This window comes from Myxocyprinus asiaticus, chromosome 15 (assembly GCF_019703515.2).
Source record: "Myxocyprinus asiaticus isolate MX2 ecotype Aquarium Trade chromosome 15, UBuf_Myxa_2, whole genome shotgun sequence".
NCBI classification, from domain to species: domain Eukaryota; kingdom Metazoa; phylum Chordata; class Actinopteri; order Cypriniformes; family Catostomidae; genus Myxocyprinus; species Myxocyprinus asiaticus.
Window position 1 is genome coordinate 1,809,547 of NC_059358.1, and position 24,507 is coordinate 1,834,053.

At 39.7% G+C, this 24,507-nt stretch overlaps 2 protein-coding genes across 2 annotated transcripts in view; one reads left to right on the top strand and one right to left on the bottom strand.

Annotated features, from left to right (window-relative positions):
- Nucleotides 1–24,507, top strand: part of LOC127453218 (E3 ubiquitin-protein ligase znrf2-like) — a 425,349-nt gene that overhangs the window by 274,220 nt on the left and 126,622 nt on the right. The window lies entirely within an intron of this gene.
- Nucleotides 1–24,507, bottom strand: part of LOC127453078 (RNA-binding protein 24-like) — a 111,289-nt gene that overhangs the window by 72,290 nt on the left and 14,492 nt on the right. The window contains exons 3-9 of the mRNA XM_051719117.1: nucleotides 15,188–15,248; nucleotides 13,565–13,657; nucleotides 7,788–7,968; nucleotides 4,473–4,560; nucleotides 4,151–4,285; nucleotides 2,892–3,004; nucleotides 2,672–2,783 (exon numbers count right to left, since the gene is read on the bottom strand). Of these exons, the coding sequence (XP_051575077.1) occupies nucleotides 2,672–2,783; nucleotides 2,892–3,004; nucleotides 4,151–4,285; nucleotides 4,473–4,560; nucleotides 7,788–7,968; nucleotides 13,565–13,657; nucleotides 15,188–15,218 (753 nt within the window). The 5' untranslated portion in view covers nucleotides 15,219–15,248. The remainder of the gene's footprint in view (nucleotides 1–2,671; nucleotides 2,784–2,891; nucleotides 3,005–4,150; nucleotides 4,286–4,472; nucleotides 4,561–7,787; nucleotides 7,969–13,564; nucleotides 13,658–15,187; nucleotides 15,249–24,507) is intronic.

The window sequence follows — 24,507 nt, forward strand, 5'->3', positions numbered from 1 at the left end:
AAAATGATATATATATATATATATATATATATATATATATATATATATATATATATATATATGTGTATACAGTTAAAAAAACAAGTGTAAACGTAAAATTGACCAAAACTAAAGTTGACCAAAAGGAGAGACATATTATAAGCATTTAGGGATATTTTGATATTTAAAACATTATTCTTCATGATTATTTTTCATTCATAATTTTTAAAGCCTTAAAAGGAAATTATAGTTTATTTCTATTTTATTATTTGATTTATATATTTGAAGTTAAATATGTAAAAATGATTTCTTAAGGTGTATGAGGCACACATAACAATATGACAGTTTATTTGACAGTTAATCGTGTAATTCCTTAACAAGGCAATTAATCGTCACAGCCCTAAAACAGACAATCGTCATAATCTCAATTATTTGACAATTAACCGTCAGCCAAATTTCATAATCGTGACAGCCCTTAACAAGCCAATTAATCGTCATAATCGCAATTATTTGACAATTAATCGTCAACCAAATAGTATAATTGTGACAGCCCTTAACAAGACAATTAATCGTCATAATCGCAATTATTTGACAATTAACCGTCAGCCAAATTTCATAATCGTGACAGCCCTTAACAAGCCAATTAATCGTCATAATCGCAATTATTTGACAATTAATCGTCAACCAAATATTATAATCGTGACAGCCCTTAACAAGACAATTAATCGTCACAGCCCTTAACAAGACAATTAATCGTCACAGCCCTTAACAAGACAATTAATCGCCACAGCCCTAAAACAGACAATTTATAGTCATAATCGCAATTATTTGACAATTAATCGTCAGCCAAATTTCATAATCGTGACAGCCCTTAATGAGACAATTAATCGTCACAGCCCTAAAACAGACAATTAATAATCATAATCGCAATTATTTGACAATTAATTGTCAAACAAATTTCATAATCGTGACAGCCCTTAACGAGACAATTAATCGTCACAGCCCTAAAACAGACAATTAATCATCATAATCGCAATTATTTGACAATTAATCGTCAACCAAATTTCATAATCGTGACAGCCTTACCCAGCGGCTTTCTGCTCTCCCGTTTGTGTAAGTTTGCGGTAGCTGTTACAGACGAAGCTGAGCATTTCAACGTCTGATCTCTCATTCATTCTGCCTATGCTACAGCGTGTGATAAAACGGTTTCAAAATGCGATAAACAGTAAAACTATATGTGCTACAAACCAAGGTGTTCATGAAAATAGTAATGAATGATAATAATAATAATATCACATGTATTGCCAGCCTGCAATAAAAAGCAGTATAAATTTGTATTTTTGTATTGCTGAAATGGCTGGATGTGGCTTATACCGGAAGAGGTTCACATTCAAGGTTGATAATGGCAGTGCCCTAGTTACGCTGAAAAATAAGGTGGATAAAAAGCTCAATTTGGTAAATACTTAAAAACGGAGCATTGTAACGGAGCCAAGTCTCCATAATTTCAAAATAAAAGTCCCCAGTGAATTTTGGGCTTGTTTATATTTAAAAGTTCCGTGTTATGCACCAAATGTACGTTTTTTTTCTGGTTATAATTTGGATTTTAGTTGCACAATAAACTGCATCAGGGACTTTATCAATTTGTCTGTGCCCGTCATAGTACAGAAATATTTTTTTATTTCTTTTAGGGATTTTCTCCCCTTTTCTCCCCAATTTGGAATGCCCAATTCCCAATGCGCTCTAAGTGCTCGTGGTGGCGTAGTGACTCAATTCGGGTGGCGGAGGACGAATCTCAGTTGTCTCCGCGTCTGAGACCGTCAATCTGCGCATCTTATCACGTGGCTTGTTACCGCGGAGACCTAGCGCGTGTGGAGGTTCACGCTATTCTCCGCGGCATCCACACACAACTCACCACGTGCCCCACTGAGAGCGAGAACCACATTATAGCGACCACGAGGAGGTTACCCCATATGACTCTACCCTCCCTAGCAACCGGGCCAATTGGTTGCTTAGGAAGCCTGACTGGAGTCACTCAACACGCCCTGGATTTGAACTTGCAACTCCAGGTGTGGCAGTCAGCATCTTTACTTGCTGAGCTAACCAGGACCCCGAATTTTTTTTTTTTTTTTTATATTGGCTGATTAATCAGTTATCTAGCTTTCCCACCAATTTTAGTTATCAGTATCTGCAAAATCCACTATCGGTCGACCTCTACACTCATTACACATTTTATAGCAGCTCACTTCCACGAGTTAGGACAGACTGCCTTCAAATGAATTGTGAGTTGTACTAGAGTTCACACGAACCCCAGACCACCTTTTGAAGTGGACTCGGATGTGGTTTCTTTTTTTTGCTTCTTTATAACAAACAGTGTTTCCACTGCCTTTCCAGGCATACGTGATTACTGGATAATGATTTTATTTTATTAATGAATCATATCAAGACTGTCCTAGCAAAAAGTAATTTCGAGCTGATTTATTATTTGAGAACTAGGCATACTGTAACTAACTATCTCCATGACTTCTTCAGGCCTGGAAAATCCTAATTTTAAAATTCCCTGATATTAACAGGTTATCCATGACCATGGGAATACCATGATGAATGGGATCCAGACCTGCGAGACAAATATTCTTTAGGTTTTATATAATTGGGTGCGCAGATAAGCGCTCTTTAATGATGCAGTTCTGCTCACCTTCAGCAGCCATGTCAGTACTGAATCTCTGTATGGCACAAACTTATTCTTGCTCTTCCCAGCAGACTGATCAGCCAGAGCGGAAATCACACAACCTAAAGTCGTCAAAGACCTGCGGAGAGATGACACACACACGTCAGATACAGTGAGTGATTCAACATAAAACAGCAGAGTAATATGACAAACCTGTCCGGATTAGAGTTGGGTGATAACGTCTTACTTGTTAATGTTGCTCCCTTCTTTGAGTCTCTCTCCTGCAGCTCCAGTTTTGGACACTCGCTCGCTGCCGGCCAGATCCACCAGACTGATCTTACTCACCTTCTCACCAGAGTTCTACATATGAAAAGCATCCTAAATCAATTTGTTTCCTATCTGAACAGACTGTGGCCTTCTACAACAACAACAACACATTAAAATTCACACTGCTGTCGATTTGAGGCTCGTTACCAGGATCCAAAATTATCACTCAGCGAGCAGTAAATGCAAGTAGAGTCTCTTTGGCAATTAAATAAAACAGAACTGCAAACTGCAATGTAAAGAAACATATTAAATGTTTATTAGCATAAAATTAACTTATATTAATTAATAAACTTAAATTGAACTGTAAAAATCATAGTCTGTTCCTCACTGATGTAAGTGATGTGAGCAATTTTAATCGATAACAGAAAAAATCGGTCACAGATTATATATATATAATTAAATTATATATATATGGAATATATATGGAAGATGCACTTTTTTTCATTCTTTGCTTTTAACATTACAATTTCTTAGTCTTACACTCCCCTCATTTGTCAAACATGTTAACATTTTAATTAAAAACATATCCATAATTAACACACATAAACATAATGAAACTAAATAAAATTAGGACCAAAAAAAAAGCAATAAAAAAAAAACATTAAATTCTTTTAAACAAAAAAATTAAAATGTTAAAATAAAAATGAAATTATTCAAGTCAAAGGTAAAAAAAAAAAAAATTAATTTAATTAAATACTATTTATATGATTTATATTAAGTCATAAAATTGTTTTAAACCTAACAAATATGGAAAATAAAAAAGACATCAACAAAAAAAAAAACATTAAAAACAATGTGTTAGTGCTGCTTCTGAAACAGGATTACTTATTGCTAAACTTTGAAAAATATGCTTAAAAGATGTATACTCTAGTCATATCAGTGTTAGAGATAAAGTGGTTTTATTCTGCATATAATCAGCCGAATATTATTCACTTTATCTCAAAAATCCCCTATAATTGGGTGCATTCTTTTGCAGAATAAATGAATCATGGCTGACTGCAAAAAAGTGCATTTTTACAATTAAATCTGTAACTGAAAACTGAAAAACAACATTAACACGAATATTTCTAAGTGCATCAAAGTCAAAATATGATGAAACAAATTTCCTATTTTTTATGATTTTGCATGCCATTTGTAGATGTGGCACAAAGTAAAATTTGTACCCTGGTTATCACTGACCCCAGACTGCACGTCGTAGAGCGTCTGCGTGACAATGACACTGAAGACCGCATGCGAGCGACTGCTCTCCTCGTTCATGTTGGTGGCAGCGACTGTGCGGGATTTATTCCCCTCTGACATCAAAGATTCAATATCCTGAAATGAGATAGAACACTCGATAAAACACATGCTGGAGTCAAAGTCAAAACACTTCCAATGTTTGAGATTCAAACACTGAATTGAGTGAATGTTGTGTTAAATGTGCATGATCCTCTGCGGGTGTATTTGCAGTTCTGAGGGTTTTACAGGCAGAATTCATCAAACATCTTTAAACATGTTTTACCTCGAAGCTTGTGACAGCCAGCTGTGAGAGACCATCCACATACGGACCCAAAACTTTATGCTCTCGAACTTTCAGAGACAGTCTGCTCCTGCACGGTGAGAAGAAACACCAATGAGGATGAGCAGCTCCACTAGGACGTCATTAATGTTCTTAGGCAAGTAAGGAAACTAATTCACAATCATCCTAATTTTGACTCCTTAGTTTAAAGCTCAAGTGTGTAATTTCTGCACCACTAGCATCACCAAACAGAACTGCTATCTTCAGTACAAGTTTCAGACATTTTCCTAATTTGCCAGACATGTTAAAACTTCATTTAAAAACATAAATAAAATAAAAAATAAAATAATCAAACATAATTTTTAATGCAAAATATTGCTATTTTAAAAAAGTGAAAAATAACAATTATTATTTTTTATTTTTATTTTTATTATTTTATAATAATAATAATAATAAAAAAAAAAAAACAGCTTTCACAAAAACAAAAGCAGGATCTAAACCTAAACTGTCACTAGATAGGGGGCCTGGGTAGCTCAGTGGTAAAATACGCTGGCTACCACCCCTGGAGTTTGCTAGTTCGAATCCCAGTGCGTGCTGAGTGACTCCAGCCAGGCTTCCTAAGCAACCAAATTGGCCTGGTTGCTAGGGAGGGTAGAGTCACATGGGGTAACCTCCTCGTGGTCACTATAATGTGGTTTGTTCTCAGTGGGGTGTGTGGTGAGTTGAGCATGGATGCCGCGGTGGATGGCATGAAGCCTCCACATGCGCTATGTCTCCGTGGCAACATGCTCAACAAGCCACGTGATAAGATGCACAGGTTGGCAGTCTCAGACATGGAGGCAACTGGGATTCGTCCTCTGCCACCCAGATTGAGGTGTGGTCTACGTGACCACAAGGACTTAAAAGCACACTGGGAATTGGGCATTCCAAATCAGGGAGAAAAGGGGGAAAATCCAACAACAAAAAAAACTAGACACTAGATGGTGCAGATGAGCTCCATGCAGCTCCAATCTGCTCAACCTTCCTTCCATTCTGCTAAGAAGATGGGCTGATTGACAGCAGGATCTCTCCTGGTCATGATTTTAGGCAAAATGGTTGAAAAACCATGAATATTATCAACTGCAATGGGACATAACAGCTTATTACTTTTGACCAACAGGTGGCACTGTCACCAAATTGATATGGTGTGGTCAAGGTGCGGTCATGATGACACATATAAAGTTTCATGTCAATATGCCACAGAGTTGCCGAGATAGAGCCTGAAAACCATTCTGGCACCGTGCCATCAAATTCATTGTTGTGTTAAACGAAAACGGTTTGGTCTATCAACACGAAATCCATAACTTTTTGTCAGTATGGTCTGAAGGTGGTCTGTTTCGATTTTGGTTCAAATCTGACAAACGCTCTAAGAGGAGTATGAAAAAGTAGGTTTTTAAAGGCTTTCAAAAGGGCGGACAGGAAGTTCGATCGATCATGGCATAATTGATATTCACGTTCTTGGCATGACCCACAGAATCTACCAAGACTGATCTCATGACAATAGCACAAAGTAATCAAAAGTTATTAGCATTTTATGATAATTTGGTATAACTTATGTCCAGAAGGCGGAACTGTCCCAACCTTCAGGACATAGGAATCATTCGACTCGGCATCCCAGACAGAATCTAACAAGACCAGATTTGTAATTTTAGGTGAAACCGTTCAGAAGTTATAAGCAAAAATAGGGGCCAAGCACCGAAAGTGCGTATGCACCTATTGTAATCGTTAGTGTTCTTTTTATTCTTCTTTTTCTTCCTCTTCCGTCATTGAGTCTATGGCAGCCCATAGAACCGTATGTGGGAAAGTTATGAAATTTGGCACACAGATAGAAGACAGTCTGACCATTAACTGGAGCAAATTTGGAGTCTCAACTCAAACCCTCTAGCGCCACCAACTGCTTAAAGTTTCACACGTTTATGCTAATAACTTGAATATTTTGAAAAACCTACTTTTTATAACTCCTCCTAGACCGTTGGTCCGAATTGCACATACATTGAATCAGATCATCTTCAGACAAGGCTGACAAACATTTATGGATTTCAAGTTGATTAGTCAACCGGTTCTCGAATAACACGCAACCAAATTCGAGGTAGAGCCCGGCAAATTGGACTATATCTCCGCAAAGCTTTAGCGTATTCACACCAAACTTGGTGTGAGTTATGACAACCATGACCTGAGGGTACCTGCACAGTTTTGGCACAGCGCCACCTAGTGGTCTCGAGATATGAAAAATGCATATTTCAGTCGTAATTTCTTAACTTTAAAACCCTGGGGCTTTTATTTTGACACTCCAGGAAGACGCTGACCTGAAAATGTCGACGTGTGGGCTACTTCACAGTAGTTTAATACACTTTTCTTTCAAGATCTGGTAAATTGCTTCACCGGTTCCGATCTCAATGCATGTTATAAGTGAACTGAACTATCGAGTATGTACATCTGAGATGTAGTTCGTGTGGAGCGTTCACATATTGAAGGAGTGCGTTATCAGCCTGCACGTGCTACAAGTGTGACACAACAAAGCAGCGCTCAGTTACTGAAGTGCGCTGCGCATGCAGACTATTTATTCATTTATTAAATGCAGACTTTTGAGATTCACTAAGCTATCGTATGTCTACAAGGGACTTTGAATAAAATGCACAAGTTATATGGACTACTTTAATGGTGTTTTTACAGTTATTCTATGCCATTTTTTGAGCTTGATGGTAACAACCATGATTAACCAACACTATCGGATTTGGATCGGGATAATCGGGCCGATACCAGATCCGGTTAAAAACAGGTAATGGATCGGTGCATCCTTGGTATGAAGTAACGGAGAGCGTTTTCGAAACACTCCGTTTTCAGTGGAGAAAAACTCCGTTCTTGTGTGGACGGGAGGCGTAAACTCAGCCAAACCACAGCGTTTTCAAATAAAAACGAATTAGTGTGGAAGTGGCCTGAGATGCCATATTTGAAATGGGTTTTTCAGTGCTGGACTATCATTTCGATATCAGCTGATATTAACCAGCCCCTAAATGGCACGTAAAAACAAAACAAACTGATTGGTCAAATTAGGCTGCAATCTGGAGCAGACTTTATTCTGACTTTCAAAAGTCTGACCAACAGGACACCAATGTTGAGATGAGAGCAGATTAAGGGGTCAAACGAAGTTCTAGAAGCCATATGATGCCAAAGCACACACAGTGATGACAGCAAGAGGTGAAATAGAGACATATTCTAATGCAAATGGTCACAGGCAATATTTCACTTTTTTGTCTTCCACAGCACATTTCTGCTCACCCTTTGGGATCCAGCAGGTCTCTGACTTTCTCGTTGTAGATCTCCATGTACGAGACCTCCACCTTGAAGGAATGGGCCTCGTTCTCATCTTTGGCGACCCTCTCGAACAGCGAGCAGCAGAGTCTCGGGATGAGTCCTGGCTGATTGCCGTTCCCCATCATGGAGAAGGATTTCCCAGAGCCTGCCAGACAAGAGCAGACCACCAACAGCACATGTCAAAGGTCAGAAGACATCTTAACCCTCAGAGACCCAGCGTAGCAGAATTGCACAATTTTTACAAAGCAATCAAATAATACCTTATTCTCATTTAATACTGGTAAAAACTTTATGTAACATTAGCTACCACAGCTTGCTTAAGTCTAAACAAAAAGGTTCCAGCTTGCACAAAGACATAAACCTGTAACAGGGTTAAGGTTGGGAAAGGAGGAGGCGGGAACTGGACGAAGCATCAAAGTAATGTTTTTAATAAACTTAAACACAAAGACACACAAACGTAAATGCATACAGGGCAGCTGCATATAGCTCTCTTTCTCCCGAACTGCCGCATCTCGTTGCACTTATCCCTCTCCTCGGCTGATTAGCCCGATTGGGGGCCGGGCGTGCGTAGTCATGGCCCGGCCCTCCTCCTTGTCACACTCCTCCCTCCTTTGCCTCAGGCCGGGGAACCCCCGGCATGACATACACCCCCCGGCATGACGTACACCAACCCCCCCTCTGTCCGGACCTGCCGGCAGGCCTTCCCCACCTTCCACGACCTGGGAGGGAGACAAGGGGAGGGAAAAACAAAACAACAAAAAGAGGAGAGGGAAAGGCCAACGCGGAGTGACAGTGAGAGAGAGACAGGAAACGAAAAACGTACTCGCCGGTTCCCAGACACACCTCTGGCGGACAACAGCCGCTCCTCCCCGGGCGGACCGGAGCCAGTCCTCTGACCCCTGGTGGACGGAACGCCCCTCTGCGTTTCGGGGGCTGGTAGGGAACTCCTCCACCCCTGACAGCGGCTCTACCACTCCAGGTGGTCGGCAGTGAGCCCCTCCTCTCCTTGCGGATGGCGGCCGTTCTTCCGACCCCACCGCGTTTTGGCGGCCGGTAGGGAACTCCTCCGCCCCTGACAGCGGCCCCACCACTCTAGGCGGCTGGCAATGAGCCCCTCCTCCCTTCGCGGATGGCGGCTGTTCCTCAGCGTCCAGGCGGCCGGTAGCAACTCCTCCGTCTCCCGGTGGATGGCCGTGGCTGCTCCTTTGGGGTGGATGGCAGTGGCGAGGACTCTACGACGGTGCATCACTCCTCCATCCAGGGCTTCGGCAGCAATGTAACAGGGTTCGATGGAAAGGAGGATCTCGTTGCATCTCGTTGCACTTATCCCTCTCCTCAGCTGATTAGCCCGATTGGGGGCCGGGCGTGCATAGTCACGGCCTGGCCCTGCCCTCCTCCTTGTCACAACACCAAATATTTTTTTCTTAATTCCTAACATGTTATGCGACTGAAAAAGCTTACATGCCCTGAAATTATCAACTTGCTTAAATCTGAGACCACTTTTTTAAGTGTCGCAAAAATGCAACGCTGGGCATTATAGGCCAAACTTTTTTCTATATTTCTCACACAATGAAACCTATTCAGTAAATCATATATAAACTATTCCAAATTATTTTCAGCTCTTTTCTGTGCTGTTTTCTCATTATTGTTTCATGAATTAATTTGTTTTATTTAAATTGTATATATCACATTGCATACAATTGGTAAGAGAAGGGCATATTCTATATCTTTTCAGAATGCCATTGACAAAAGGAGGATCAGTTCAGGATGTGTTGGAGGCAGTTGTTCATGGAGATACAAGTGATTTTAAAATTGAATCAGAGGACAGTGATAGTGATGAAGAAAGTACAGAAAATGATTTAAGAAAACAGAATCTTACTAATGATCAATACTGCAAGAGAGGCAGACCATCCACAACTAAAGAGTGGTCGTCAGCTCCCAAAGACAAAAAGATGCGCTGCAACGTCCCACCCCCCCAGCATTCGGCAAGATAATGTGGGCATTTGCCGATGAAGACAGAAAAAGAGCCAGATGTAGGTACTGAAAGGATGGATTTACAACATCTGCCTGCATGAAGTGTGATGTCCGCTTGTGCTTCAATGACCACAAAAACTGTTTATAATATGTCAAGAACATCAATGCTTGGGTCTCTCTTAAAGGGCGCAGTTATCATACAGCAGATGTGTTTGTACAGGTCGTCCATCAAGTAAAGGTTGAGCTGAATGACAAAACATTGGAACTAGAACAGGAAGTGCAAGGAAAGAGGTAATGCGCTGTGTCTGTATGGAGGATAGGACGAGACAGGAGCGATTCAACAGCGTGATTGCAAACACAGAAATTTCCTGTTCCAGGAGTTGCCAGGAAGATTAAATTCACTTTAAATCTGATGTTCTGTCTGAGAGAATACAAACGCCTTTTAATAACTCAAAAAAACCGAGCATGGATATATCAGGTTGAAACTTCATGACTTTTTGAATGTTACGAGAACTGATTATGAACATGATTTCAACAAAGAAAAAAAAGCCTTTTTGACTTTTTGTTGTGAATTTATTTTCATGACAATTAAGAGCATTTGTCCCCTTAATTCTGAATACTATAATGGAAAAAATCTAATTCTCATTACTGTAATGGTGTGTATATATATATATATATATATATATATATATTAAAAAAAATATTTATTACTAAAAAATGTAATAAATAAAATAAATCAATTTAAATAATTACAAATGTATTATTATTAAAACTTTAAAATATTTAAATTATTTATCTTTTTCTATTTACACTATATCACAGTAGTATTTTTTGTACTGCTTTAGAAAAATCACTGTATTACAGTATTATAGTAATTTTACAGTAAAAAATGACTGTATTAGAGAAAGGAGAATCTAATACAAATAATTATGGAAAAAATGGGAATTTCAAGAAAACCTCAGAATTAAAACATGCTTGTGCATTACAATATTAAGAATTTAGGGGGGAAATATGCTTATTTGTCATGAAAATAATATCACAATGCAAAAAATCCTTAACCCTCCTATTGTCTTAGGGTCATTTTTGACCCGGCACTCTTTTCAAGGCACAATTTTCCAGGACATTTAATGTGCCACGCGGTTGTAATATTTAGGCAAAAACACAAGAGATCATTAAAATTGTGGTTATTGGAGTTTTATTTATTTGTATTCGTTATTCAACAGTTTAAACAAATTTCATTAAAAGAAATGGTGTCTAAACAAATTAATTTGCAAAAATATAATCAAATGAAAATTTTATTATTTTCAACATAACATCACATTATTTGTATCAAATTAAGTGCTTTTCTACAAAATCCTCACAGTGCAATCCGAAACAACACTGGAGATGTTTTGTTAAAGGAAGTACTGCACAACAGACCATCACAGATGTGAGATATTGCTTTAATACAATATTATTTAATTGCATTAAACATGATCTTTTTCCCATTTCACGTGTCCATTTATATTTAGCTTTTGTGTGTTTTTGACAGTAGTTTCTCACATCCTGATAAGCAGTTTGCTACATGTCCCAGTGTGATTATTAAACCCCATAAAAATAAACATATAGTCTGTATGCGCTGCACGTTTCAGAACGCTCTGCTCAATGTCATCTACTACACACACACACACACACACACACACACACACACACACACAATCAAACAGTTTCATTATACTAGAATATTTTCCAGGATAGAAAAAAATATATTTTCCAGGACATTTAGGTATTTCTCATTCTCCATGACTGGAAAACAGCATTGCAAAATTCCAGGTTTTCCAGGATTTTCAGGACGTGTTGGAACCCTGGTAAAGATATAAAGTTATAAATACTGCATAGTTTTTGGTAATGGAACCAAATGTTGTGACTTGGTCAAAAACATCAAATCAAACAAAATCAAAAAGAAAATTAGTTTTTGTATATAACTGTTTAAGAGAAAAAAACTTTAAAACAAACTGTTCCTTACATTACCTTAATCAATTTTGACTCGTATAGGAAGAACCTGTTGTGACCATTCATTGTCGGACTTTTCTAGATGTTCTATTTCTACATCTATTAATAAAATTTGACCTAATCATGTTTCACATTTTCCCAGATTTTGCCCCTAGCCCCATACGGTTCTCTAGCTCCCCTGTCTGTTTTACTGGGTACTGCATCTTTCCCACAAATTGCATACTTTCTTCTCAAACGGGTTTGTGCACACATGCACATCACCAAACATGCAACCACACACATAGAGTGTCTTTTACAGTTTTGCACTGGTAATATGTTAGTAAATAAGTTTACTTACATAATTTTAGATGATAGGGTAAACAATGGGGGAAAAGCCCCCCCACCAATGGCCGAATAAATCAGAAATTGTTGTATTAAAGTTAAGATATTATAAAATGCCAAAACTGATTGAAATAAACGTAAACTGAGACATACTTAGCCAGTGTTTGTCAAGGTTTTAAACTTTTTTTTAATGATGTCACTCCATTAATGTTCAACTCTCAATCAGTATAAACCTTGGGACCACAATAAAACAGATTTTCGTTGAGGGGGTCTTTAGTGCCGTTGTACTCTAATCAAGAATTTATGCATTTTGAAAGGTTTTTAATACGGGTCAAAAATGACCAGAAGGACAAAAGGAGGGTGCAGGTTCTTAATACAATAGGATAGCTTTTACGAAATGATTATTATTATTTTTTTTCTGTGGTGAAATGTGACCTGGACATGTTTTCCGGCACTGTATAAAACTATGTTAAAAGAAGAATTTCCTTGTCCTGTGTTTTTGAGAGTGTGAGAAATAAATATATTTGTATGTTATGTTGTCGGCACTAGCTGATATCTTACAGGGTTTTTTTTTATGAGTGATCACAAGTAATCTTACAACAATAAATGTCTTTCATGCACTTATTCTTGTCATGCAGAATAACGGGATGTCAATGCCAGCCAAAACCTCTCTAGAGAGTTTTGAAAAGAGGATGTTTTTGTTTCCTTAAAGTGTTCTCACAGGACGCACGACTGATTCATTGGCTATGTTTACATGTACAACAATACTCTGATTATTGCAATAATCAGAGTATAAGGAATAATTAAGATGTTTACATGATTGGGCAAACCTCTTTAATCCCGTTTACATGCTACTTGCCATTACTCTGATTATTAACTGAGAAATTTGATTTTCTAATGTTTGGTTTTTTATATAAATTAACATTTATTACAAAAAACAACTTGTTGCAAATATGTATCTTTAACTCCAGCTTGGCATAAGGAGATTCAGTCAGTCAGTTCGTTAGTTTTTTGGAACGACTGATTAAAAGAACCAGTTCATAATGAGTCCTGGTTGCGCTGTCTGTTTTGACTCACTAAAAAGAATCTGTTCATAAGAGTCATTTGTTTGTGATTCAGAATACACATGCTGGATGTTGATGTGTTCTGCCTACAAGGACAAACTCATCTGAAAGAATGCAATGCAAATTCAGAACGCAACCGGACATATTTTCAACTCAGGAAAATATGTTTTCTTTTGCCGTGGGGCTGTAGATTCTGCAGCGGTTGAGCACCACTGCTGGAAAACGGTGCAAGAAACTGCAGTTTCACGTGAAGCCGAGAATAAGTGCAGCTTCTTCTGTTTCACAATGTTTTCGAACCTGTGCTTGAACGTAACATCACCCATCCGCAGCACTGGCGCATTTTGGTCATAGTGGAAGAAATGCGATTAGTGCATCTTTCTGTAACAGTACCTGTTTGTCCATAGGCAAAAATGCAGGCGTTGTATCCTTGAAAGGCATTGTCGAGTATTCCCACCCCAAGGCACTTGAACACGACCTCCTGACCTACAAAACAAATAAATGCAGCTGTGACAATCACAACATTACCATGCGCTCGCAGCTGGATCTTCAGTAGCGTGGCCTTTATTTAGAACACAGCGCTGGGCAAAGAGACAGATTCTCAAAAATGCATCTTCTCAGGCAGTACATGATGACAGTTTTCAAGAGAAATCCCTTAAACTTTTCAAGGAAAACCCCTAAAATAAGTGTTGTGAAGGCGGCAAAGGGCCTGTGAGATCATGCTCCGGCGAAGCTGAGATGCACAAATCTCTACATTCTTATGTCCATGATGAATCAGCCAGCTGTGTAAAGAGCCAAATAAAGCCAGACCTGGAGCGTTTGCATTCAAAACCTTTCAAGACAAGATTGCATGTTGTTTCTGAGCACTAATGCAGCTCAGTGCACATATACAGTATGTCATTTTTATGCGAAGGGATACTTTTGCTCGCTTTCCTTTGGAATAACTCTATAAGTAAAATTCTACTGAAATCTGCAGCACTTTCTATGGAACTTGACTGTATATATCCTTACAGTGGCAAATTATCTTTCAAAAAACGACTTTAATTACCACTCAGCTTTATAAACAGACCTTTAAAATTCACTGTGTGCTCTCTTCTGTCATCTACTACAAGTACAGCACACTATGTGGTGTTTTCAGCATATGAGCGGCTTCACACATTCACTTTAAAGCGCCCAGCACATGCAGACTTTATATTTATTTAATTAAATCGCATCCAGGGGGCCTGGGTAGCTCAGTGGTAAAGACGCTGGCTACCACCCCTGGAGTTCGCTAGTTCGAATCCAGGGCGTGCTGAGTGACTCCAGCCAGGTCTCCTAAGCAACCAAATTGGCCTGGTTGCTAGGGAGGGTAGAGTCACATGGGGTAACATCCTCATGGTCGCTATAATGTGGTTCGTTCTCAGTGGGGCACGTGGTGAGTTGGGCGTGGATGCCGCAGTGGATGGCGTGAAGTCTCCGTGGCAACGCGCTCAACAAGCCACGTGATAAGATGCACGGGTTGACGCACGGAGGCAGCTGTGATTCGTCCTCCGCCACCCGGACTGAGGCGAATCACTACGTGACCACGAGGACTTAAAAAAAAGCACATTGGGAATTGGGCATTCCAAATTGGGAGAAAAATGATATGTCTTCGCATCCAAGACATATCATGATTTTAATTTGATTAATTGTCCATTTCAGTGTAAAAGGAGTAACAGCACGTGCTCATTAGCGTGTGAGCATTTGAAGCAATCGTGTGTCAGTCAGACAGCACGTGGGGACTGAACCGGGTCGGAGATCGGGACATCTTTTTTATTTTAGTATTTACTTGGTACAGAAATACCGATACTTTTGACATCCCTAATCCTCTGATATATTTTGCTTCTCAAGTAAATGTATCTTGTTTTAAGGATGTTCAGATATTTTTAGTGGAATACATCTGAATAAGAAAGTTTTTTTCTAGTGTGTGACTTTCTCCAGCAGTGTAAAGGGAACGTGATTGTGTCAGCTGTGTGGTCATGTTTGATACTGACTCACCGGCATACTTTGGGACATTGGATTCATCCATGGACCAGAAACAGTGGTCGAAGGCAAACACCTGTACAAGAAGACAGAAAGAGAGTTGAACATGTGAGCGAGTTCTGGCATGTTCCTGCTGATGCTGGTTGGGTCAGATACCCACAGACAAAAGAAGAATTAATGTGTTGAATTATTCCAGACTGAACATGATGCTGCTTGAGTAAAGACAAACACACTGACTGAATGAGAAAATGATACAGTTCCAGTTCAAACACGTCATATTTAACACTTTTACTCGATCAGACTGCACTTATCTTTTATATTTGTAATAAGAAAATCAATGCAAACAAAGAGTTTCAGCACCTTTGGAGTTTTACATTTCTGAAATCCAAAAACTAGATATATGCATTGCACTAACTGAAGAGCCACATGTGTTGCTTATTCTTGATAACAGTGTATTTTTAGACTCTTAAGAACTGAGTTTTTCAAATTTTTATGTAAATAAATAAAGGTAAATTTCTAGTTTCGTGAGACAAGAAAAACTAGCTTCATACCATGTGACCCACATTTGCTTTTCGACCTTTAAAAATGGGTAAAATGTTACGATTTTTGCATATAGCCACATTGAGAGCACCATATCTCTGGGATTTAACCATATAGGGCAGTAAAAATTAAGATACAAAAAGGAAAGTTTGTTCAGAACCAGAAACTAAAAGAATATTAAGATATTTTCACTACTTCTGAAGTTAAAGACACTCCAACTTTGGAAAAACAACACAAAACATTTGTTTTTTTTCCCATATTTGGACTCCCGCCATTGGCATATAATGCAACAAGGGGTGCTGAAGTCAGCTGATTTTAGTAATAGACCTACCTATATCTGTGTACAAAATACAATAATGACACTGAAACCTTTAAGGTTATTTTTTACCTGTAGTTTTGCTCCAAAATCCTTGGCAAAAATACCCATTTTGACCCCCCTCTAAAAAAAAAAAAGGATTACTAAGTGAATATTGATCCATGACATTTAACATTTGGACTTTTATCATCATTAATGTTTGTCTTTCTTCAGAAAAAAGTATTATTTTTTTGTAATTTAGTTGATTTGACATGGAATAACCCTATGAAATCTTGTCTCAGCTGATACTTCAATGAAACAACTGAGATCACCAGTAAGTCACCCCGAGCTATGAAAGAGCAACCTCTGAGCAATAAATTTTTCCTCTGCTCTATCCTGAGACACATTCTTACAGAGTTTGTGTACAGCAGTCATTACTGATGGGAAAAAGCCTTTTGTGAAGGCAAAGGTAATTCCAATCCATAAATCTGGAGAAAGCTGTACAAATTCCTGCTTTTGATGACTCTTGTTTCCAGAGCAACAGGCTGTATGGACCGGTCCTGTTGTCTGGTCCATACTGGAGCAGGATACAGGCCTGCATTCTCTCAAATCACAAACCAAACTTTCCCCAGACAAACAAAACAGCTATCAAACTGGGAGTTTCCAAAGGCATAATTGTTCATCATATGCTACAGAGCAAAAAATCAGATCTCTTTTACTTGTTTTTCAGTAAAAATATCTAAACATTCCTTAAATTAGATTTACCTGAGAAGCAAAACTGCATGTATCTACAATAGAAATGCATTTTTTGGGGGCCTGGGTAGCTCAGTGGTAAAAAACGCTGGCTACCACCCCTGGAGTTTGTTAGTTCACTAGTTCAAATCCAAGGCATGCTGAGTGACTCCAGCCAGGTCTCCTAAGCAACCAAATTGGCCTGGTTGCTAGGGAGGGTAGAGTCACATGGGGTAACCTCCTCGTGGTCGCTATAATGTGGTTTGTTCTCGGTGGGGCGTGTGGTGAGTTGAGCATGGATGCCGCAGTGGATGGCGTGAAGCCTCCACACGCGCTATGTCTCCATGGCAACGCGTTCAACAAGCCACGTGATAAGATGCGCGGGTTGATGGTTTCAGACGCAGAGGCAACTGGGATTTGTCCTCTGCCACCCAGATTGAGGCAAATCACTACATGACCACAAGGACTTAAAAGTGCATTGGGAATTGGGCATTCCAAATTGGGAGAAAAAGGGGAAAAATCCCCCCCCAAAAAATGCATTTTGTTCCATTGGCAGACTTTTTCAATTGTTTGAAGCATACTTCAATGAGAACATTCAAGTGAACAAAATCTACCAAAGACAGGACAAAATACACATATTCAAACTTGATTATGTTGTCATGGTCAAGATAATATTCAAATTGTATTGGAGTGATATGGAATTTATTATGAGTGCATTTGCTTGCTCACAGTCTCTGGGGATCACTGGGTAACAGACAAAAGAACTTGTAAAATTGGTTTGACACAAATGTTCTCTGATTAAGAACAGTAAGTCAAGAGTTTAAAATCAATGTAAACACTCTCGTTGTATTTGCAGACTGTTAAACACAATTGCATTGTTTCAATCAAAAGAGGAGGGAGCAATGAAAAAACAGGTCAAAGTGTTGATAAAATTAAGTTTTTAGGTTTTGTACCGTGCTGCAGGTTTGGGGAAAATTTTTGGGGTAGCTCAGTGGTAAAATACGCTGACTATCACCCCTGGAGTTCGCTAGTTCGAATCCCAGGGCGTGCTGAGTGACTCCAGTCAGGTCTCCTAAGCAACCAAATTGGCCCGGTTGCTAGGGAGGGTAGAGTCACATGGGGTAACCTCCTCGTAGTCGCTATAATGTGGTTTGTTCTCGGTGGGGCACATAGTGAATTGAGCGTGGTTGCCGCGGTGGATGGCGTGAAGCCTCCACACGCGCTATGTCTCCGTGGCAACGCGCTCAACAAGCCACGTGATAAGATGCGCGGGTTGACTGTCTCAGACGCGGAGGCAACTGGGATTCGTCCTCCGCCACCTGGACTGAGGCGAGTCACTACGCCACCACGAGGACTTAGAGCGCATTGGAAATTGGGCATTCCAAATTGGGGAGAAAAAGGGGAAAAATCCCCCCCCCCAAAAAAAAAAAAAAAAAAAAAAATTTTTCAACTACAGTCAAGCTACACTTAAGAAAACATAAAAGTAGTTAGCTGCGGGGGGCCTGGGTAGCTCAGCGAGTATTGACGCTGGCTTTCACCCCTGGAGTCGCGAGTTCAAATCCAGGGCGTGCTGAGTGACTCCAGCCAGGTCTCCTAAGCAACCAAATTGGCCCGGTTGCTAGGGAGGGTAGAGTCACATGGGGTAACCTCCTCATGGTCACGATTAGTGGTTCTCAATGGGGCACGTGGTAAGTTGGGCGTGGATGCCGCAGTGGATGGCGTGAAGTCTCTGTGGCAACGCGCTCAACAAGCCACGTGATAAGATGCACGGATTGACGGTCTCAGAAGTGGAGGCAACTGAGACTTGTCCTCCGCCACCCGGATTGAGGTGAGTAACCGCGCCACCACGAGGACCTACTAAGTAGTGGGAATTGGGCATTCCAAATTGGGAGAAAATCAATCAATATGTGAATAAAATTTCCAGTTCTCCACTAGCATTAATAGTCCAACGTTAATTGCATCAGGTAAATAGTGCTGACTTTTGTGAATAAGGCGCAATTTACAATAATCTTAATTTACAAAGAAATGAGGCATTGTTCGCATTAAAAAGAATCGACAATTTTAAAAAACCTCAACTAAAATAAGGGGTTATGCAATATAAACATTCGCATTACCTTGAATGCTGCATTTATTGCGTTGCAAATACTACATCTATTTTGTGCCCCTGCACAGTTAAAAGCACAGTTAACGCCTGAAATAGCACGTGCAACAGTCGCAACTATTCAGAATATTGTTTGTCACATCGTCTTCCAGAAATCATAAAATAATACTAATAATTAAAAAAAAACTAAAATCGCTAGTATTCCAGAATCCTGGAACCTTTGCTAGTATTCCAGCGTTAGTTTGCAGCCTGTCTGTGTGCCAAGCACAATGCGAGTACTCCTTCTGCGAGTGAGAGGGGGGAGAGCAGAGCAGAAACAATGCAGCTTTGAATGCGTTTACACTGGCCCTGTGTGTCTGCTTACTGCCTCACACATTGCAGCTCTTTGTGGATGTTTATGAGACGTTTGAGGCCAGAGACATTCACACAGACATTTATAATCATCTGATGATCCACCAGAAGGATGCAGGAGGTAAAACGATGCTTGTGACTAAAATATGTCCTTTGATTGCGCTGTGGAAACACTTTGATGTTAAGAGTGACACATCAAGTAAATTTTCGTTCACACTGAAAACAAAAATGCTGCATGATGTGGCTATAACAGCCAATAAGAAAATATTTGATGTTTAATATGCAGTTATTTGGAGCAGGATTTTGGACCAATGAAATTTCTCAATGGGCGGAGCTAACCAGTGCAATGCCACAGAAACCGAATGAATATCAGAATGTCTTGTTGCTCGTCGTGGTTGGTTAGCACACAGTGCAAGGGGCAATAAACACGTGTGTAGTATCTCTTTTGAACCAAATCTTTTACTGAACAGTGTAAAGACTCACAAAATCACAAGTTACTGGTTTGTAAGAGTCTGACAAACTCTTCACTGTTTGACTCAGTTTCTGAATAAACATTTGAATCACTTACTGAACTGAACCCTGATAGCGCAATTACATTACCCAGACGTCTATTTGATGTGTGTGTTTTCATCTGGAAGACCCAGCAGATGTCTTTGAGACATTTACGATCTAGAATGTTTGTAAATCTGATCTTTGTAAGTTTGTAATGTTTAGCAGATGTTAATTATATTCAGCAATTACAGAAATACTCAAACCAGCCCATCTGGCACCAACAATCACGCCACGGTCCAAATAACTGAGATAACATTTTTTCCCCATTCTGATGGTTGATGTGAACATTAACTGAAGATCATGACCCGTATCTGCATGATTTTATGCACTGCACTGCACTGCTGCCACATGATTGGCTGATTAGATAATCACATGGGTGATAGTTGGTGCCAGATGGGCTGGTTTGAGTATTTCTGGGATTTTCACGCACAACAGTCTCTAGAATTTTCTCAGAATGGTGCCAAAAACAAAAAACATCCAGTGAGCGGCAGTTCTGTGGATGGAAACACCTTGTTGATGAGAGAGGTCAACAGAGAATGGCCAGACTGGTTTGAACTGACAAAGTCTACGGTAACTCAGATAACCACTCTGTACAATTGTGCTGAGAAGAATATCATCTCTGAGACACAGGTTGGTGCTGTTTTGGCGGCACGAGGGGGACCTACACATTATTAGGCAGTTGGTTTTAATGTTGTGGCTGATCGTGTATATATAACATATATACATTCTGACTAATTGAATGTGGCGCGTTGCGCAGCGGTTTCACGTTCATTGTGGACAGGCAGATTGCTTTTCGCTGGAATCTTATTGTATCATGTCTGGTTAGGACATGGTGAAAGATAAACAAATAACAAATATAAGGACACGAGTCTTACCTTTTGCTGTTTCCTGTGTGTGAAGAGGTGTCAGTGCCAAACCAGGACAGGACACACGGGTTCCACGTGGACAAATAAAGAACAAAAGACAAAGTCAACAGCATTCAAAGACAGTCCATCATGTTTACACTCATCTATTATTGCTCTTAGTATTTCTGCCATAGACAGATATGGCAGAAGTAGTAAGAGTTGTATGGGTAGTGTGTAAAGGTTGAACTATTGTGGATTTTGCCGATACGATAACTATAACTGCCGATACGAGGAAAAAGGCCGATAATCGATTATGTTCTTCATGACTTGCACTTAGGAACATTCTTACAAACTTATCTTATAACATATTCCATAATTTTCCTTAATTCTTAAGAAGATTTTTGTGAATCCGAAAATACTTTTCGGAGGCCGCCAAAGCGAAATTTCCAGCTGGCAAAGCAAATGTAATCATAATCATCTCGCATTTAGCGGTTTATTAGTGCTAAATAATAGTAGTCAGAGTAAAGACGCTGGCTACCACACCTGGAGTCGCGAGTTCGAATCCAGGGCATGCTGAGTGACTCCAGCCAGGTCTCCTAAGCAACCAAATTGGCCCGGTTGCTAGGGAGGGTAGAGTCACATGGGGTAACCTCCTCTTGGTCACTACAATATGGTTCTCGCTCTCGGTGGGGCACATGGTGGATGCCGCGGAGAATGGCGTGAAGCCTCCACATGCGCTATGTCTCCGCAGTAACGCGCTCAACAAGCCACATGACAAGATGCGCGGATTGACAGTCTCAGACACGGAGGCAACTAAGATTCATTCTCTGCCACCCGGATTGAGTCACTACGCCATCACGAGGACTTAAAGCGCATTGGGAATTGGGCATTACAAATTGGGGAGAAAAAATAAAAAATAAAAAAATATGCACGATTGAAGCATATTTACATGAGTGTCGCACGAGCTACCGCAGAACCACCACTTGCGCAAGAGAAACATTCTGCACTGTCCCGTCTCTGGAGTACGCAGGTGTGCGTGTGCTTCAACCACGTTTCGCCAGATATGTGTGTTCCAGATATAGGACAACACACAGCGGATCTCTTGCACGGACCAATCAGGCTTCCCTCGATATCATAGAGCAGACCATAAAACTTATGCAATGACTTTCTGCTTGAAGAAGCAACACATCCAAACAAGTGTGGTATCTTGATCCTCTAACAAGTACTGCAACGTGAGACATAATTATGTTTATTTGTGAGACCCTACCAAGTACCGTTCAAATAAATCTTTGTGCCAAAAAAAAAAAGGTAAACATATACACATACACAGTCTGCATATGCTGGTTGACTCTTTCTGTGCTATGGCTAATCTGCATTTAGAAGCAGAAATCAGTGGCATTGTGCCTTCAGCCCTCATTAGTGTGCATGAGACAGCCAGTGCAGAGAGTGGAGAGTGGGGGTGAATACGGACCACTAACTAGTGTAGCGTCCAGCCGCTAATCAGAGCTGACAGAGCCAGTGGACAGCACCCCCTCACCTCATTGCAAACTACTATACCATAACACCAGAACTGTGCAATATAATGAATATTCACAATATTATAAAATTAAGCAACATCAGAACTGATTCAGATCAGAGCAGTAGAGAAAACGCAACTAACTAGCAAACGAAGGCAAAATGTGTGGAATGGCTTTACATATTTAGTGTGAAGCTGCTCCTACACTGAGCTGTAACACTGAACACATGCATCCGTTGTCTTCATCAAAGCTTATATGTGTTATGAAGGATGAGAAGGGACCATTTGACCTTAAGCATGTGCACATTGACACAGAAATGCCACATATAATTACAATTGTCCCCCTATACTGAGCAAATCTTCTTGCACTATAGCATGACTAATGAACAGCATAGCCCAAGGTGGGTTTTCATGCTATTTGTAAATCTCTCCTTTATCTCTCAGAGGAAAAGTTCACCAAAAAATTTAAATTCTGTAATTTATATTTACTTACCTTCATGTTATTCTAAACCCAATGCTTATTATTTTTCCATGGCACACAAAAGGGTCCATTTTTGGCACACAAAAGGGACTTCTTACAGTTCTTTTTTAAATAAGTACACACTCCAAAAAGGACAAATATTAAAAAAAACAAAAACAGAAATCATACAAATGGACCGATATTTAAGTCGTTATTCACACTGGTAATCTTCCCCTCCTCTAAAGCTCTAAGATCTCATTCGTGGTTCCGTTCGCCTTCAAAAATGGTGGCAGGTCTGATGCCAAAAAAACATTTTTAATTTCATCCTGTTTTTTGGACTTCAATTTCGGTCCATTTCTGTAAGTAACAGACTGAAATGAAAACTTTTATTTTATTTTATTTTTCAAAACTGCCACCATTTTTAAATGTGAATACATCCAGGAAATAGATCTGAGAGCTTTGGAGGAGGGGAAGATTATCAGTGTGAATAACTATTTAAATTTCGGTCCATTTCTCACACAAAAATATCGTATGACTTCAGAAGACTTGCATGTCATATGGACAAGACCATGAACTGAAACAGCCGCATGAAGATTCTTCAAAATGTTGTTTTCCAATAAAAATAAAAAAAAGGGTTTAAAATAGCATGAGGATGAGTAAATGATGACAGATGTTCTTTTCTGCATGAACTATTCCTTTAAAGATAATCTACCAGAGTTATGCAACTCTAATCATGCATTTCTACCAATTATTTCAGATTGAGCAGATTTAAACGGGCTGACAGCAAATGTCTTTTCTTCCAAAATAATTTCACAATCGGACACACATCTGCTGTAAATTCTGAAACATTCAGTGTTTGCACACTATTTTGTTCTGGTATTATTCATACAGGATCAGGACTACCATACTAGAAGACACTTATTGGAGCATACTGGAGTGACATATTTGTTGCAGGAGTTGGATTTTGTACAGTCTTAATGGTTGAAGCAGCACTTAATGGCCCAATGGACAACAACACAATCCACTTGTTCTGTTCTGGATTCTGTAGAATTGCCACCCTCTCTCGTTAGAGTCCGAATCATAAACGAATAGGGATGTGACGATATGCTTATCTCACAATTCGTTTCGATACACGATATGAGGTTACAATTAGATATTATCTCGGTTTGCGCAAAATGCACATTATAATTTCTCATAAAAATAAAGTTCTTTAATACACAATATAAATGCTCAAAGTTTAAATATTAAGAGTTTCTCATATACCTTTCACTATAAGAAAAGAACACAAACAAATAAGCCTTCAACTATAGTGGGCTACATTCAGGCTGATCAGGTGCAGAACAAGCAACAGAACTGAAAAAACCTGTCCTGAAAAAGTATGTGAAAGTGTATTTTTATTATTATTATTATTATTTTATCCCCTTTTCTCCCAATTTGGTATGCCCAATTCCCACACTTAGTAGGTCCTCGTGGTGGCGTGGTGACTCGCCTCAATCCGGGTGGCAGAGGACAAGTCTCAGTTGCCTCCGCTTCTGAGACCGTCAATCCGTGCATCTTATCACGTGACTCGTTGTGCATGACACCGCGGAGACTCACAGCATGTGGAGGCTCATGCTACACTCCGTGATCCACACACAACTCACCACACGCCCCATTGAGAGCGAACCACATTATAGTGACCACAAGGAGGTTACCCCATGTGACTCTACCCTCCGTAGCAACCGGGCCAATTTGGTTGCTTAGGAGACCTGGCTGGAGTCACTCAGCATGCCCTGGATTCGAACTCGCGACTCCAGGTGTGGTAGTCAGCGTCAATACTCGCTGAGTTACCCAGGCCCCATGAAAGTGTATATTTATTTTTTTAATAATATTATAATATTTTTTTTTGTATCTATAATAATGATATGAGCTGTCAATGTTTGAAATAATGTGTACAATTTACA